Below are 17479 nucleotides of genomic sequence, written 5' to 3'. Positions count from 1 at the left end.
AAAAAAAAAAAAAAAAAAAAAAAAAAAAAAAAAAAAAAAAGGCACCAAGAAATAGGGCAGCTAAGCAAGTGATGTAGAAGAACAAATATTTCATACTCCTTTAGTCCTTCTCCCTGCTGCTTTCATTCACATCTCACCAATATGCTGACCTGGAGCAAGCCCTGCCTCTAGTGTGACTGTAACCTTAGTAGTCACTCAAATAAGAAGTGTGATCTCCAGTAAGCCTGTGCCTTCACAGTAATTTAAAAAAAAAAAAAAAAAAAAAAAAAAACCAATGTTTGTTTTCTTATATGCTCCTTATTTACACTTATACTGCATATTTGCACATATTCAAGCACGAGATACTAAGGAGATTTTTGCCTCAGCAGAACCCTGTGCACACACAACTAGGTGTCATGTCTTCAAATGGATGGCCTGACACTGAAGCTTGGATTTCTAAGGAACCTGGTCTTCCCCAATAAATCTAATAGAGCATTCAACAAATCATTTTTCTTTAGGACATTCTAGTAATCGCTGCTGTCATGACCTTGAAAACATACCTTGGTACTAACATATGCCACCTATAAGAGGGCATGGCAGAGCAGTTCCTGAAGACAAATAGGCTTTGACAGATACTTCTTGGATTTTACATGAAAAGTGAAAAATTAAAAAACTCGGAAAAAAAAAAAAAAAAATCACAGGGTGAGAGGTTGGCAAAAATGCTGTCATTGCTGTAACACTAACGAGTGCCAACCCAACGAGGGCTGCCAGATGATTCAATTTTGAAGTACAACATAGTGTGGTAGCTTACAGGCTTCTATAATGTATATTTTGTTAAATAAAATGTACTTAGAAGTAAATGTGTTTTCCTAGTGTTTGAGCAGTTTATTTCCCATGCAAGTGTTTGCCAAAAAGGTATCTTGAGGTCAGTATTTAATAAATATATGTATTTTCTAACAATATTTTGTTTAGTTTGTTTCTTCAACGTGCTTAGATGTTTAAATTTTCTCTCATTCCTTACCTCACTGCTAGATGTGTCTATGTGCATACTACCACAAACAGCAACTTTACCATTTTCTATTTGCAAAGCCACCAGAAACTCAGTGAACCTGAACGTTATTCAGGCAATCAGCATCCAGCTATCACACTTCATTTAAACTAAATCAAATTACTGTTCAGTCCTGAGATGTTACCTGTATTGGTGGCTGCAGCTTTTGTTTTGTAAACAAGAGATACAGTTAAACTCACAGCTCTGGTAAATATTGCCTATCTCACAAACCTTTTTGTTCCAAAGCTTTTGTTTGCTCTTAGCTCTTTGCTTGTCATAGTTGGACTCAATGATCTTTAAGGTCTTTTTTTAACCTGAGTGATTCTGTGATTCTATGAAGTATGTTGTAAACCAAATAAATACTTCTGAAATAAAATACATCATAAAAAAAAAAAATCAGGAAAAAATTTCTAGATTTGTTGAATTAAAATTTTTGAATAAGAGTCGTGACCTCTAGCATAGGAAACAAATGTTCAAGAAAATGATGAACTGCAAGGTCTTTCCATACACTTGTTTCCAACACAGGCAGCTATATTAGGTTTCAATTACAGGCCATGTTAAGGAATGTAGAACAACATAAACAAGGGCAATTCTCGCTTGCTGCAAAGAGGAATCAAAATAGGAATCAAAATGCTGTAAGCCAACTAACAAACACATCTCTCTGATCCATCTTTTAGCCCTTTTAGGAGGCTATATTGGTCTGTTCTTAGTAACAGTAAACTGTATTCAAACTGGTGCATAATTTGTGCTCTATCAGTTATTTGCAATACAGTTCAATATAACAGAAAATATACATACACACAGAAAGCAGGCTCAAAAGCATTTTCATTTCAATGCAAATTCTATTTCCAGATAAAGCAAAGATTTCAACACCACGAAAGGAAATTTCTTACCGAAACAGCAGTTATTTTCAAAGAATCTATGGTAGAATGTGTGAAAAGGTACCATAAGACTGGTCCAATTTCTCCTGTAATAAATCCTTGTGCATAGCAGGAGAGAGTAGTGCAAACATTTTCGATTATCTTTGCTGCCAAATGGTTCACTGTCCGGTCTTCCTATAGAAACAATGGGAAAGGAAAACTTAAATATCTGTAATGTTTCTGGCTTGTTTTTAAACTAGTTACTATGCCCATGTTTCATTTAATGTGTATTCTGTTAGTGTGCTTTCTTAGTTTTGTTTGATATTTGGCAAAGTTTTTTGTAGTAAATCTTAACTTGTGACAACAACATGTTTACAAATTCTACAGCCCCTGCTTTCTCTCTCACTATAAATAAAACAATTAATACAAGTATATTTTAATACAAAATATTTCTGCTCCAAACGATCACAAAATTAAATGTTGCATTGGAAAAAAAAAGGCTTTGTTACATGAGAGATGTTCCATGATGAGTTTTTCTGGAACGTGTGTGTGCCAAAATTCACCATTAAAACAGTGTCTGAATAGCATTACAAGATGTACATTTACACTAGGAGAAATAAAATTAAATAATTCCAACGTTTCTTATTAAGAACAACAAACAATTTCCTGGGATAAAGAAGAGGGCCTTCTTCAGAGCATAAAGAAAAGGGTATTTTGGAATAACTGGCCTGGTAAGCAGATAATCCTGACCAATGTCTATGATAAACCACTGGGTCCCATTTGCTACAGCAGTTCCCAAATTTCCCTAAGGGATTCACAGTCCTGAAAGGTATTTTTAGTAATAATCAAGTCACTGATCTGCAAAATCACTTATGCAAAACCACTAAGTGATTCTTTAATAAAAAAATAAAGCTATTTATAGATGTCTCAGGTAGTCTGCAAGCATAGCTGTAGTACCTATGTAATACTATTCAGAGTTCAATTTCTACAAGGAATAAAAACCAAGTTAGAGGAATGACAACAAATCAGCATACCACAGAGGTCACAAATTAACTTAATTTACATCACTTAAAGGCAGCCTTTATTTCTCTCCCTCTAGTCTTTTTTTTTTAAGAATGCTCCTTTTAATATCTCTGATTTTGCTGTGTTTTGTGTTTGTTTTTTAAATTACTTTTTTTCCAACTCTGCTTTCACTTAAAAGGAGAGCCTTTGTCTTCATAGAACTGAAAGATTCATTCCCAATGTTGGTTTGGCTGTGTATCATTCCACCTTACTTCCACCTTTAACTCTGAATAAGTGAAGTCTTTCAGCAATGTCTTAAACTGCACTCTTGAGTTCAGCAGCAGTTAATTCTGAGAAGGACAATCAATTTAATTTGTCAAGTCTACCTCACAGTCTGGCTTCACAAATAATTCATTATAATATCTAATGGATTTCTTTCTTATACTTAACTCCACATTATCCTATTACCCTTTGGATTTCTGACATTTGTCTTCACAAACAATGATAAAAAAAGCTTTCAGAAAGTGGTACAAAAGCCATCCAAAAATGGAGAATGTGCACTTCATTAAAAATACATTTAATACTTATTCCTCCTCTGACAGATGGACATTCTAAAATGCAGACACTGATGCACAAATATTTCAGAAGTCCACTATAATATAGTTCAAAAAGGTTTTATTCATCATTTTTGTTTTAGTCCTTCATTTTCTTCCAAAGAACTTCTGCTTTACTCAAAATATTTAAAAGAAATATCAAAGCCAATTCTCACTTAAAACAATTATGCTCTGCTGCAAAATTCTACTAACTCCTTTGCTTTTCCTTCTGATTTACAGCCATGAGAGCAAAGGAAAGGAGATTTAGGCTTCTGTTTTTACAGTTTTTGTTATTGTAATATACTGCACCAACTCTGCCTATTAACTATCTAGATATATACACACATTTACCAAAATTCAGCTTCCCAAAACTTTTTTTTTTTTTTTTAATGTAACTAATATTCGTTTAAAATCTATTTTTGTATGAAACTTCTGATTTTTTTTTCCTACAGTTAAGGTAAAAAAAATATAGATTTTTTTAGATTAACTATACAAATTTAAAAATCAAATCCATACTTTAAATGTTATTAGTCAAGTCAAGTGTCTCTCACATACTACGAGATTACTAAGATTACTAATTGAGTCCCCATTGCTACTTGGAACAAGTGGCAACAACTAATATACTCGGTATGCAGTCCTGCTCCTTTGGCTACAAGAAGGTCAGGTACAGTCACAATGCACTAAAAACTCAATGAGGCTTTAATAATAATTCCATTTACTGCCATCTGAGATTGTCTGTCTTCACTCCCCTGAGATCTATTTCTGAGCACTGCCTAAGCGACTAAGACTTGCACCATTCTCTGCTTAATTAGCTCTCCAGAAGAGATATCTGACCTAAACTAATATTTGACCTCAAAACTAAAGGACTCATCCTGCCAGGTTATCAAGACATAAGTTATGTTAGTGAACTAAAAAAAAAAAAAATCCTTCAAAATACAAATGAAGAGGTTCTGTGTAACTGCATCTAATGAAAATACGTGAGTAGAACTGTATCAAAGGAGCACATAATCCATTTTCCCTGTTTTAGCTGTACGTCTAGTTTTATAAATTGCACTGAAAGACAGAGCTGCTGAATTTCAGTCATGTCAAACACTTGCAGAAGTGTCTGTTTCAGTCACTCATGGATGTTCAGCAATAAGGAGCCCTGAGTAAGACAGCAAATATAAGAGTCGTAGATAAACATATAAAAAATATTGTATTATTTTTTCATATTAAATCATGCAGAGAGAAATGTATTTAGTAGAAGCGTAATTCTGACTGACTGAAAATCCCATCATTTTCCTAAATCAACTTCCATATAGTTCTTCCTTTAATCTAAGACAGATAGCATTAAAAAAAAAAAAGAATATAATTTAGGGAAGTAAAGTTGTATCACGCTAAGCGTTTGTTATAGCAAGAATTAAATGTTTGGTAAAAAATTGGTAATCTAATGCTAACGAAGGAACATATAGAACTATGAACATTAAATACCTTTGTGGGAAAATAAAAAATAAACATTCCACCAGTGAGCTGGAGAAGCAGTATACAATACAGACTATTATTTTTTTATTATAGGTAAATCCATTAGAAAACTACAGAATTGATATCTAAAGAAGTTAAAGTGATGAAGAGTAGATGGTTCAACCTATATGACTTCTGTAATATAATTTCTCCCATACTTTCTGAGAAAATACACAAGGTCCAAATTCACTGTAAAGGAACTGCTCTAGCTAGGAATAAACATTAGAAATCATTTCTATGATTGCTTTATATGTATTATTGCCCTATATTAAACATTGGCAGTTATATTTTAAAGTCAGCTTTGATTATCAACATTTTCATCAGATTAGAACCAAAAACCTTTGATTCATATCTTGCTCCCTCATAAAGAAAGATAAAAATGTCTGCTAAATTACATGATGAGAAACTCTAATTTATCTAAAATTCTGCAGCACCTTGGAAAACACATAAAACAAAACTAACCTTTTAAAACTTATTCACTACTTCTGATTCAAACACTTTCTCCAGGTGCCTTGCTTAAAATGAGAGTTACACACGTTCTAATGTGAGCAAGACAATTAGCTATAGCTATCTATACTAACTCCTCCATGCAATTGTATTGCCTGTGTCTTTTTTCCCAGGTTCTATGAAGCAATTACCAAACCTGTTGCTCATGTTCACTTGTATTTACATACTCTCCTATTTAAGCAGAAATGGACAGATACCAAGCTCCAAGCTACTTTTTGGTAGCTCCTTCCTGCCTTCACACAGGCTTAAAAGGAGGCCAGCATGCATGGCTCACCATCTAGTTTCATTGCTTCAGTGAGGGATTAGGTCAAAGCAACATTGTCCAAGCCAACGTGAAACAAGGGAAGTGAAAAAGCAGTATGGATGAGAAGTGTGAACACTACCCAAAAAAGCAAAGCTTAGGTGAATCTTAAGGGGTAAACATTGAAAATTCAGAAATAGACAGTTTTTCCACAAACAAATTTATCATTACATAGCTTCTGACTAATGTACCTCAGAATAACATTTTACTTTTAGTTATGAGCTCTGAATACCCCGTAATACACACATGGTTGTGTGTGTTCTTGATCATCTGAAGATTTGAAGATGTTAAAAATGCATCTAGACCTTTTCTCTATTAATCACAATCTGTAGGCAATAAAGATCTCAAAAAGAAAAAGAGGAAAAAAAGGTACTTCTGTTGCTTTCCCCCCTCCAGCAACCTCCGTCATGTTTTCTGCCTTGAGCTTTGCCTTGGGCAAAAATAAAGTCAAATGGTCTCATGTAAACAGAAGATGCCAATCCTCTACTCAATTCCTCTTCATTTTACAACGTGGAATCATAAGCATGCTTTTATTCCCTTTCTGCAATACGGCTAAGTCAGCACCAAGAAAAATTAAGATTACAGCATAGTGTATGTAGTACAATAAAACTAATTACTGCTTGGGGGCTTCGTATGCTAATAACCCAGTAGGATAACAATGCAGTTTTCCAAAACTGTATCAGGCACTTGAAAATCAAAACTAAATCTTATCCAAAAATGCACCATACAGAAAGTAAATTGCAAGAAAATACTATAAACTGTCAGAACATCTCTCGTAAGAATGTCACAGTGTTACTAAATTTACTAACAGTAATTTTTGTTTACCATTTCCCAAAACCAAGCAACAGTACATAAATGTGGGACGCACAGAGAACAGCACTGAATTTTTGCATTCATCTCTGCTTAGGTCATGGTCTTATCGTGATTATTTAAATTCAAGAGTACCTTGGTTGACAAGGTAGTGCAGTGCTGCAGGCTACAATCTCACACAATGCCTAAAGGGTTATTACAGTGGAGAAATTCTATTGAGGACAATGAAAGTGCCTTACCCCTTCCCGAAGACACCTCATTAGCACAGTGTAAGCTGCTGAGGGAACAACCAAGCATTCTCTGGGGTGCTCTTTTTTTACCTCCTGAAATGAAGCCAACAGCAGAAATGATGAAATCGAAAAATCACAATAATCTCAGACACATAAATGGGAATATAATAATGATAACATTCATACTATACATACTATAAATTATCGTATGCTAGAAAATATAAATTTCAAGGCAGTATTAACAGTTTATGTTATTTCACATGCAGCAAAGAATTTGGCATTTTATTATTTTGCTTAAGTAGTCTCTAAAATCCATAACAGAATTTGTCCTAATATTTCTTAGTTTCATCATTTCCTTCCAACTCACACACAAAGAGTGATTTTGGGCTTCTCTCAATCATTTTGATTACTTCAGAAAGGGATGACTGAATATTAAATGCAATAGTGCTTCTCTTTAAATGTGATTTAATTATACCAAACAAAATAATTTTGTTTGTCAACAAAAATAAAGTAAATTTGCTTTGGAAAAAGATATTCAAAGTCATTCAGAGAGACATAGAGTTCTTAATTAAACTTACTGCATGGAACCTTCATGACAAATCAGTACTGTTCCAAGATCCTTACGTGTATCTCCTTGAAATCACAGTTAGAGACACTGATTCACTGCTATCTGAATTAGCATTTTGATTCTGCAATTAGAAGTGAATTAACTTCCTTTTTTTTCCCCTCCCTCAAGCTGCCTACTGTAAATTTTCAAATTTAAAAGTGGACATTTGGATATCATTAAGATTTGGCCGAAGCAAGCTCATATCTAGGCTAACAGCACAGAGATATTAACAACTGTGAAAAAATAGTCTCTATCTGAAAAGGGAAGGACAAGACTAGGAGTGAAGACAGTTAAAACAACAGCCTATGCTGGAACCAGCAGGAGCCTGTTTCTCATTTCAGCCATCTGATTAAGTAAGAAGCTTTGAACAATTTTCTCCCACTACATATATTAAATGTGCTAAAAAAATAAAAGCTTTAAGAAATGACATAGCCTTGAAATATCAATAGTTCTTCCATTTTTCAAACTGATGAATGGCTTTCTACAAGGCTTAGTCTCAAGTCAGAAATTAAAAAAATGAAATTTAGCACTTCTCTTAATTATCTAAACATACTTACCATTTTTTACATTTACTAAGTTTACACACATCATCAAACTTTTGAAGAGCTTCCTACTTTTTGTTCAGAGCTCCTGTTGATTTAATTAAACTTCAAGTTCTCCACCCAAATAAAACAAACAGTACAAAAGGAAGAGAAATATTACACAGAATTTGAAAGTTTTTCCCTAATGCAATTTTCTTAAGAGGACCAGAGCATCCTCTCTGTACTCAACGCACGCTGCTTACAATTTGCTCTTGGCCTCTTTTTGGAAGAGAAATACAGATACAGAGTGCAAGTGTACCCCCAATATCAGCATTAAGGATTGCAAAGGAGCACTATGATTATTTAGACTTTTCCCAGAATTTTCTAAAGTGCAGAACTGCAACCAGGGACCCTGCAATATAACTTAATGAATCTTGCTGCATCTAGACAGTTGACAGATTAAGCACCCGATAATTTATGATTACCAAATGCTCATGCTAATTGAAAACTAAATTATTGTTATCTAATATTGAGGTAGGACATAGAAGCACTTAGGAAACCGCAAGAGGAAAAAAAATCAAATAAATAGAAGTGAGGCACGTCCCCACAAGTTTACGGCTCAATTGGTAAGCGTTTATAAAGTTGATGTATGATTCTTAATGAATCAGACAGTTCTCTTCAATTAGTTAAGGCATAAGGCTTTGCTGTTTGAAGATATAAACTGGGAACAAACATTTCTGTTAGCTCTTATTACGCTACTACTGACTTGGTGTATGATCTTGACAAGGTCACTTCATACCCTGTTCTGCAGTTTAAACAGCAGGTAAATGTCTACCACACTAACGTATTCTGAGGTTGCATATGTACAGTGTAAAGAAAAAGATTTTTTAATAAAGAGCTCTTTTTAAAAAAAGGAAAATAATGATATAACTGACTTGTTAAAGTTTCTCCAAGCACAGAAATCACACTGATATATTTGAAGTTGTAAGAAGATGCAGTGCCTTGAGATTGTAAGCACAGATGAATTTTCCTCCTCTCTAATAACTTCTTACTTCTAACTCAGAGCAATTCAACACATTGCTATCGTTCTTCCCAAAACACGACAGAGAGCTTTCATTTAAAAACAAGTTAATATGCTTGAAACATTGCAAAGCTTATAAATACACACAGACTTAACAGTTTCTCAGCTGATGTTTTCATAAGAAAAGGAAGTGTTAGGGTTAGCACATGCTAATCTCTTCAGCTATAGAGCCAACACAGACAGATTTGTTTTAATCGGTAAGGATTAATTTCAAAACAAAACCAAGCAGTGCAAAAAACTCTTGCCATATATAATCTTCAAGTTTGGATTTTTATTAGTGCTTAAAAACGAAATAGCTTGCAATCTGTCTGATAAGTATCATTTTTTCCCCCTTAAGGAAAACAGAGAAAGAAGTGAAAACATCTAAAATAAACTGTCACTGTAGAAGTACTTTCATAACAATTTCTCAGTATGAGGACGTGTTTTGTGACTTCACACGTTTGACAGAGATTCTAGCAATTTCTAGCTAGCAAATGAAGCTTGCTATTCTACAAAATAAAACAAAGCAACCACTTCATTCTGTGGGACACACAAAGGACATAGAATATCAGGAAGCCCAAATACAGATTTACTTGGTGCTTTCACTCTTTCAACAAATAACCTCACACACAAACTGATAACTAATGTCACAGCATTCAGACCAATTAGATGATGCATTTAATACAAACACTTCAGAGAGGCAGCTAAGTTAGGGCTAAGTTTCTTTTGTTTGAAGTCATGTTCACCTCTAATTAAAAAAAAAAAAAAAAAAAAAAAAGTATCTTATTCTTAAAATAAGTGAAAACTCAGCTCTTGCAAACCATTCTCTTTCATCTTCAATTCTACTATTAGTAGCAGTTCTTGTTTACAATTAACTCATTTTTAAAGCATATTAATATTTTTAGACCGAAGGTTTAAACCAATTCTAGTCAGATATGTCCATTATTCCATCTGACATTAGCCAGATCTCTTAGTCCAGTCTCTTTCCAAATCCAAGCATGCTAGGATAAGAACTAAACTGAACTAGATATATTAACTTATGGGTATTGTAGGTTGTCCTTATGCATCCTGTTTAATCAAAATCTCTAGCTAAGATAGGCTAACTCTTAGACCTGCAAGCTGGAGGCCAGCAGTCATTATAGTGACTGATAGAATTGTTTCACAAGGTTTAAATTCTATATTTGAAGAATGCAATTAAATTTACATCAGAGGAAGAACAACATCAGCTTAGCATGTTCCTTAAGAAGTAGAGAAAGTATTATAAAACATACAAGGACAAGAAACTCTTAACAATAGAGATGACAGAATATTTTGCCTACTTCCAATAATATTTTTTTCTTTATAATCAATTAAAGAAATTTGTAAGGATCGTGACAGTTTTACCTTGCTGGCTACAAGATAAAGAAGCTCCCCAAGTGCTGGTAAAAGGCATTGTTTCAATTTGCTATTTCTGAAGTTCTCTCTGATGAGTTCAGTTAGAAGTATAAATGCCTAAAATACAAAGAAATGATATAACATGTATAATCCTTTCTCAAGCAAAATGAATCATTAAAGGTTACAGCAGCTTTATCTGAAATGCCATCAGAACGATGTACTCTTCAATTCTGCTAAACAGCCATTTGCAAAGGATTTAGTAAGAACAGAAGGAAAACTATAATTACAACACGTATATATTCATCATGAACAAAAATGCAATATGTAAATAGCCTAGGTGATAATTTGTCACCATCAGGTTACAAAAACAACAAAATGCCGTATTTTGTTTAGATATTAAATCAGAACATACAAACCCTTATAATTTTTCCTCCCGGAAAACACTTTCCCACAAACATCAGGTTAAAATCTGTAAAAACTGGATTAATGCCAGGCTCAGTCTTGAAAGCAAGAGACCATTTAGCTACCACACATTAAACAGAACAGTGTAATCCGTAAGTGTAATCTGGCTGGGATACAACCAAGTCTCCAAATATACTCCCTTACGTAGCAAGCATATAAGTAGAGAAGGCAGCAGAGGGGCAATCTGACAGACTGGCGTCCAACACGGAAACAGGTATGAAGCAAGGGTGTGGAACTGAATTCCTCCATGCAGAAACAATTGTACCCACTGACATTCACTGACACCTGCTGAGCATTTATGGGGACCGAACCATGGATGGGAGCACAGTGAGGCAGAGGGTGGTGGATTTCAGCAGGGATGACAGTAACCTGAAAGACAAACCATGTTCTGGACAGGCAAGCACAGCTGTCACACCACAAAACACAGTGTGTTTCAGTAAGCTCATCCACTGCTACTGTTTTTGTCACTTCATACTTAAACTTAAGAAAGTTGACGACTTAAAGTTTAAACTAAGTTATTTTCTTCCCCGTTCATTAGGAAAAAGAAAACCTGCAAAAAAGGCAGTCAGCTGTACAATAAAGTGAAGTTTTCATTTGAATAAAAGAAATGGTTTGTTGAACAGATCTGAATAAAGTCACTAACTGACTTTTGATAAAACCATTGAATCTTCGTTTAAAAAAAAAAAACTAATAAATGAATTGCATGATTCTTTTATACTGATTACTTCCATTTATTTTTCAATAAGGGATCACTTGAGTAAATGCAAGCAGACACATAACAAGAAACACGAAAACTGCGTGGGAGAGCTAATGCAGAACAACCAGTTACCACGTTACAGAGGATGCTTGATACTCTTAAAGATGTTTTTGGTACTTTAAATACAAACCTATATTTACTGTAGACACATAATACCTCCTCTTTAAATTGCATACAGCCCAATGCTTGCAATGTGACCACTCTCTGTTCACTGAAAGCATTTGAGTAATCAAACATTACCCAAGTGCAGGATCTCACAGAGCATGTCACATACTGATCAGTTTGTGCTGGTAACCCTACTTAAGCAGCAGCTCTTCACATGTCCTCTGCAACAGAAGCTATGCAACATCTATACTACATGCACAATATAATCACATAAAATAAATTCAGAATTGTATACTACTACATAAAGAATTCATGAATATATATTTTAGCGATGCATATTAAATGACCTAAAAGGACAGCAAGCATTTCCTGCTATGTTGTGTACACAAATGACTTCTGTTCCTGATAATAGTGATTTTTAACAGATTTAAAATACTTGCTCATTCTTGCACAAGGAAATGAATATAGTGTAAATAACTACAATAAAAAAAACAATAAAAATAAATCTGCCCAGAGATACCAGGTTAAAGTATGGCATGAACTTTAGGCAAATTGAAGTTTATTAGCTGGGAAAAAAAAAAGTTCAAAAAGCAAATTTCTGTTAATTGCACAGTCTGACAAATAAAACTCTTTTCTCAGCTATAACACATTCTTTCCTTTCAACCTCTCTACATTTTCCCTTTCAATGACGTGAGTAGTAATGATCTTCAAGTCTTACATCTGCTAAAAGCATCTTAAATTCAGTATAGTACTTAGACGTCTTACAGTAGCTGTCAAGCCAGATGGATGTAGCACAGCTTTCATAACAGAAGAAAGATGCTTGGTTCATATCTGGAAAGGCAGTCATTACCTTCATTTACAACAACAAAATGTGGAGTTGGTATATTATCTGTAGCAGATTCTCAACTCATTTCAAGTTACATCTAGAATTCTCCCTGCAGTCTTATCAGTCCAAGAAGTGAAAACGACAGCATATTCAAAAGGAGGTGGTATTTTATACATTACAATTTAAGTGGCAATTTTCAGATTTACAACATTTCTACATCTTTAATCTGTTAGTATGAATGTTTGCAAGCATTAGCAGAAAGTAAAAAGTTACGTTTGTAATTCTGCAAACCTTTACAGAGATTAAAAACTGTCTATGCCTCAAGCATCATGGAAATTACTCCTCTTTTTGTTCTTGCAAGACACAGTGAAACATATGCAAGTAGTGCCATGGAAACCTCAATTTCCTTGGAGAAAATAAGTCTCAGCAGGCTGAGAAAGTACACCACACACAATAATTACGGTACCATTACCCAGAAAAGAAACTCCGTTATATTTACTCCAAGTACTTATTTTTAAAATGAAATATGAAGAACCAAGAAGAGACCAGCATTCTCTGAACATCTCAAACACATTGCTTACTTTCCTCTCACTAAGATGCATTGGTAAAACATTAAAAGAGATGACTTAAGCAGGTGTCAGATCCAAATATTCCTGTGATTCTCTACATTTCAGTGAAAGCTGAAAGCTGATTGAGTGACTTGACTGAAGAAGGCAGTGACAGGACAAAAACAGTTCTGTCAAACTCTGCTTTGGGGCACAGTAGAAGAGGAAGGAGCCTGAAGAAGCAAGATACTCTAGTTTTACAAATTTTACATTCAATACAATAAACTGTGTCACAGAACATAGAATGGCCTGGATTGGAAGGGACCTCGAGGATCATCAGGTTCAAACCCACCTGCCATAAGCAGGGCTGCCAATATCTACCTCCTACCTCCATGCCTCCATATCTAATAGCAGACCAGGAATACTAGAACATGAATAATGAAAGGGAAATCTGACTCAAGACTATAAACACAGTATAAATAGTTTTCAGAATGTAGAAAAAAGAAGAAATGTACAACACACTGCACAATTTATGCAGGAGTATAACACATCTAAGGTGCAATATGCATAATGTTTCTTCAGGTGGAATATCATGTGTAAGTTGACTGAATGTGAGAAATCCTACTTTCTTGAATTTTATGTAACTGTTATAGGAAAAGGCCTTCACAAACAAATGGAGCAGCTAACCTAAAATTCAAATGCTGATTCCATTAACACACTTTGTAATCAGCTCAAGATCCCAACTGAAAACAAGAAGACACAAGCATTAGGAAATAGCAAGGACATCCTGAAAGTAACTCCTCTCATTTTATTACGTTAGTCCATAAGATCAAAGGTAGATGCTGGTGATATGACAGTAGTGCTTGTATGCTCCCTACAATATTCAGTTATACATTACTGCCATACAACAGATGGTAGGAGAGAGGCAGCGTGACATGGAAGTGCATCTGAAGCAAAGGTGTGGAACTGAGTTCCTTCATGCAGAAAATACTACACCCACTGGCATTCACCAGCACTTACATTATATTTCTGGAGACCTGTATTGTGACAGAAAGCATAACGAGACAGCAGAATAGCAAGGTCTCAGACTAAAGCAATGGAAGATCTGCTTAGATGGGATAGCAGTGGGGAAGGCCTATATAGTCCCTGAGAAGTAAGGAACTCCAAATGAGATCCCTCATCTCTACTGCCAATCCTTAAATAGGGCCTGGGAGAAGGTGGATCCTGCCTCTACCCCCTTCCAGTCATTCAGCTGCATTGCATACACTGAGCTCCCCTGGGTTGGCCCTGCCTTGCAATGGGTGCTCAATCACTGGTCCAGGCCATGAGTTTGTATTTCCACTACACGTCCAAACAGAGGACATTAGTACAGTGAAAACTGGACTGTGTGGGCACCATTTTCCTATTGATGACATCGTCATAGCAGCTATGAAGGTGTGGGTTAACACCATTGGTACAGATTTTTACGAGCATGGCATACAGGCTCTTGTTCATTGCTGGTGAAAAATGCATAGCTACCAGTGGTGACTGCTGAAAAATAGCATCTTGTAGCTGAGAATTTTCTCTATTAAATAGTGTTCTCGTGTTCTTTGTTGTAGTTTCCATGGAAATAAACAGAAGGCAGTACTTTTGGGGGCAATCTACCTAATTATAAATCTGTAACATTTGCTAACAAATCAAAAATGTACCAAGTCAAAAACGAGCAACAAACAAACACCACCTGTGTACTGGCTTCAGGATTTATTTTGTTTAGAAAAAGTTAGTTCTTCTCTCCCTTGTGAGAGATGTACCACAGTTTAAGATGCTCATAAGCAATTCAGTTTCCCCCACCTTTTAAGTTTGAAGCTTTTTAAGGATGGGAAGTATCACGTAAATGTGTTTGCCTCAAATAGAAGGGATGTTCTATGTTCATTTTTGCCAGTGGTAGCAATGAAAAGGATTACTCAGGTGTCCAAGAAGTGAAGGGTCCTTGAATTAGGAGATTTCTCCCTTCAAAACTGTATTCAGTGATCATCAGCTGAAGACTGACATCTAAAAATGCTGACTAGAGCTCTATACATCAATCTTCACAAAAGAAGATTAGTCGGGAACATCTAAGCAAGTGGTTCTCTTTCCTTTTGTTCTCCTCATTTTTGCTTCTGCATCATTCTTTATCATTATTTACATGTTTCTACTGTTCATTTGTGCCTTTTACAAGTTTCTGGATTTTTATTCTTTTTATTAACTGTGTGCGATATACTTTGGATCATCCTTTGCTTCTGGGCAATGTGTTTATTATCAACTTGAATTAGAAACCACGGTGAGGACACTACTGAAGTTCATCAATAAAACACTCATGTAGAGATGCTTACATTTATTTATTTGTTCTACATAGACTATGTCATATTTTTAAAAAATTATATAGGCACACAGTATTTTCTATTATTTTTGTTTTAAATTATTATTACCTTTTATTGAGGGAGGTTGGAACAAATGATCTTTAAGGTCCCTTCAAACCCAAACCATACTGGCATAATTGCAAGTTCCTTCATTTTACTCAGTGAAGGAGACAACCAGACCCAAAACCACCTGGCTAGAAATTTCTTTCTCAAAAAAACAAATGTGCTTCAGGCTAATGTTCAGCTATTCAGAGGAAAAGCTGGTAGTACAACAAATATACAATTGATCTTGCAGAACACTGAGGCTGCTTTGAACATCTTTTAGTGCTGTAATCAAAGACAACAGGAAACTGAAAAAAATATTAACTGCAGATTGGTGGTAGCTGAAAAGTCTCTCACAGAAATTTGTGTTAGCCCACTTGTGCCAATCAATGTGCTTTAGAGGGAGAAGCTGGTTATTCTTTTCTTATTGCTATCTACAATTTGATAAATTTGCAAACAAGAGACAAAACAAGGTGGAAAAAAAAAGAGACTATGTTCATTCTTCAAGCTACATATACTTAGTTAAAAAAGATAAACGTTTCAATAACCAAACAGTTAGCTAACTCAAAAAGAAAAGTATCAGAAAAATTAAAACCCAATCCACAGCTATGATAGGCTTTAAGTAAAAAAAAAAAAACCAAAAAACTAATATCCAGACAGTATAGAACCGCAACAGTGCACAGTGTAACTTTGCAAACACTATGAAAATACTAGCAAAGTTATGCTAGGAAATAGAAAATAATTGCACAGATCTGCTCTCCAGAATTAAGAAGCAGTGTTTCATGTCAAGAAGGTTATGCATGAAAATTTTCAGTGTGGTCTCTCATGTTCGCAGCAAGAATTTGAACTCCATGATTCACTTCCCCTGTGTGTTTTGTGGTTCTGCTGATACCCATGACAATGTAAGAACCAAAAATATTTCACTCTTTCCACAGACAAAAAAAAGCTGTTTTTATTAGGCTATTTTAGGAATACTACTCTGTCCAGTTCACCTGGCCTCTCATGCCCCAAGCACATCTGTCACACATCCATTTCTTTATAAAGTAACAGGTGTTGGCTCTACATTTAAGTAGCATGAAAAGATAGGGGGGAATATGGGACATCACACAGTGCCAATGTCAGACATAATAAACTTAAAAAAAAATCTGCTAGGAATGTCTTTTTAAATACATGAAGTTCTTTGCTTTGTATCATATCTCTTTAATATGTTAGAAATATTTTAGATACTTAGAAAAGCTCTTGACAGAAGACTCCACTTAGTTTCAATTGAAAAAATGAAACATCAGAGAAACATAGTGCTTTCAACCTATTCATTTTAAAATTGACTTTATTTTTCATTTTCTGTTCTGTAATATTTATCCACAGTACACCAGCAAAAGTAACTAAAAGTAACTAAAAGGCCAATTTCTATGCACAATGCCAAAAATTCTAATGAAAGAACAAATCTAATTTAAATCTACAACAGGATGATAAATTCAGCTCTTTTCCTGCCCCATAATGCACAACCATACAGAACTCCATATTCATGCTTTGCTGTACTGTTTTCATGAGAACTTGGGATAGAATACGTGCTGTTAAATCCCAGATGTAGCATAAAAAGAAGAATTCAGACAATTCTTCTATCACCTCTGCCTAATGGAGGAAGGCTTAGGCATTTCACCCTTCTTTGAAATTGTTTGAAACCCCTCATTCAACTTCCACCAACTCTACTAAGAGTAAAAACACTGAGCTGCCTTGCGTATGTGAAACCTGTCAAAACGTAATAGCGACACGGAAGTAAAAAAAAAGACTGGTACAAATCTTTTTTTCTTAACCAAGAGAAAATGCATATATAAAAATATTTTGAATTCGCTAAGCATAGCAGGTCAGAGGCTACTCCATTAAGTATCAGAAAACATCCTCCTGAACCAAGGACTTTCTGTTTAAATGTCCTGAGAGCTAAGAAAACAGGAGGTGAAGATGGTAAAGAAGA

At 34.9% G+C, this 17479-nt stretch overlaps 1 protein-coding gene across 5 annotated transcripts in view; it reads right to left on the bottom strand.

Annotated features, from left to right (window-relative positions):
• ULK4 (unc-51 like kinase 4) overlaps positions 1-17479 on the bottom strand; it is a 213447-nt gene that overhangs the window by 173062 nt on the left and 22906 nt on the right. For all 5 annotated transcript variants that reach the window (XR_006168599.1, XM_042817534.1, XM_042817537.1 and 2 more), the window contains 3 exons: positions 10402-10509; positions 6840-6923; positions 1921-2082 (listed from right to left, as the gene is read on the bottom strand). Coding sequence is in view for 4 of the 5 variants with exons in the window: in XM_042817534.1 (XP_042673468.1) it covers positions 1921-2082; positions 6840-6923; positions 10402-10509 (354 nt within the window). In the remaining variant the exon portion in view is untranslated. The remainder of the gene's footprint in view (positions 1-1920; positions 2083-6839; positions 6924-10401; positions 10510-17479) is intronic.

Source organism: Centrocercus urophasianus, unplaced genomic scaffold (assembly GCF_019232065.1).
Source record: "Centrocercus urophasianus isolate 14NV4802_14NV808 unplaced genomic scaffold, USGS_Curo_1.0 seq_16, whole genome shotgun sequence".
In the NCBI taxonomy this organism is placed as follows: Eukaryota; Metazoa; Chordata; class Aves; order Galliformes; family Phasianidae; genus Centrocercus; species Centrocercus urophasianus.
The sequence above is the reverse complement of the archived record's forward strand: the minus strand, read 5'-3'. Positions and strand labels throughout refer to the sequence as shown.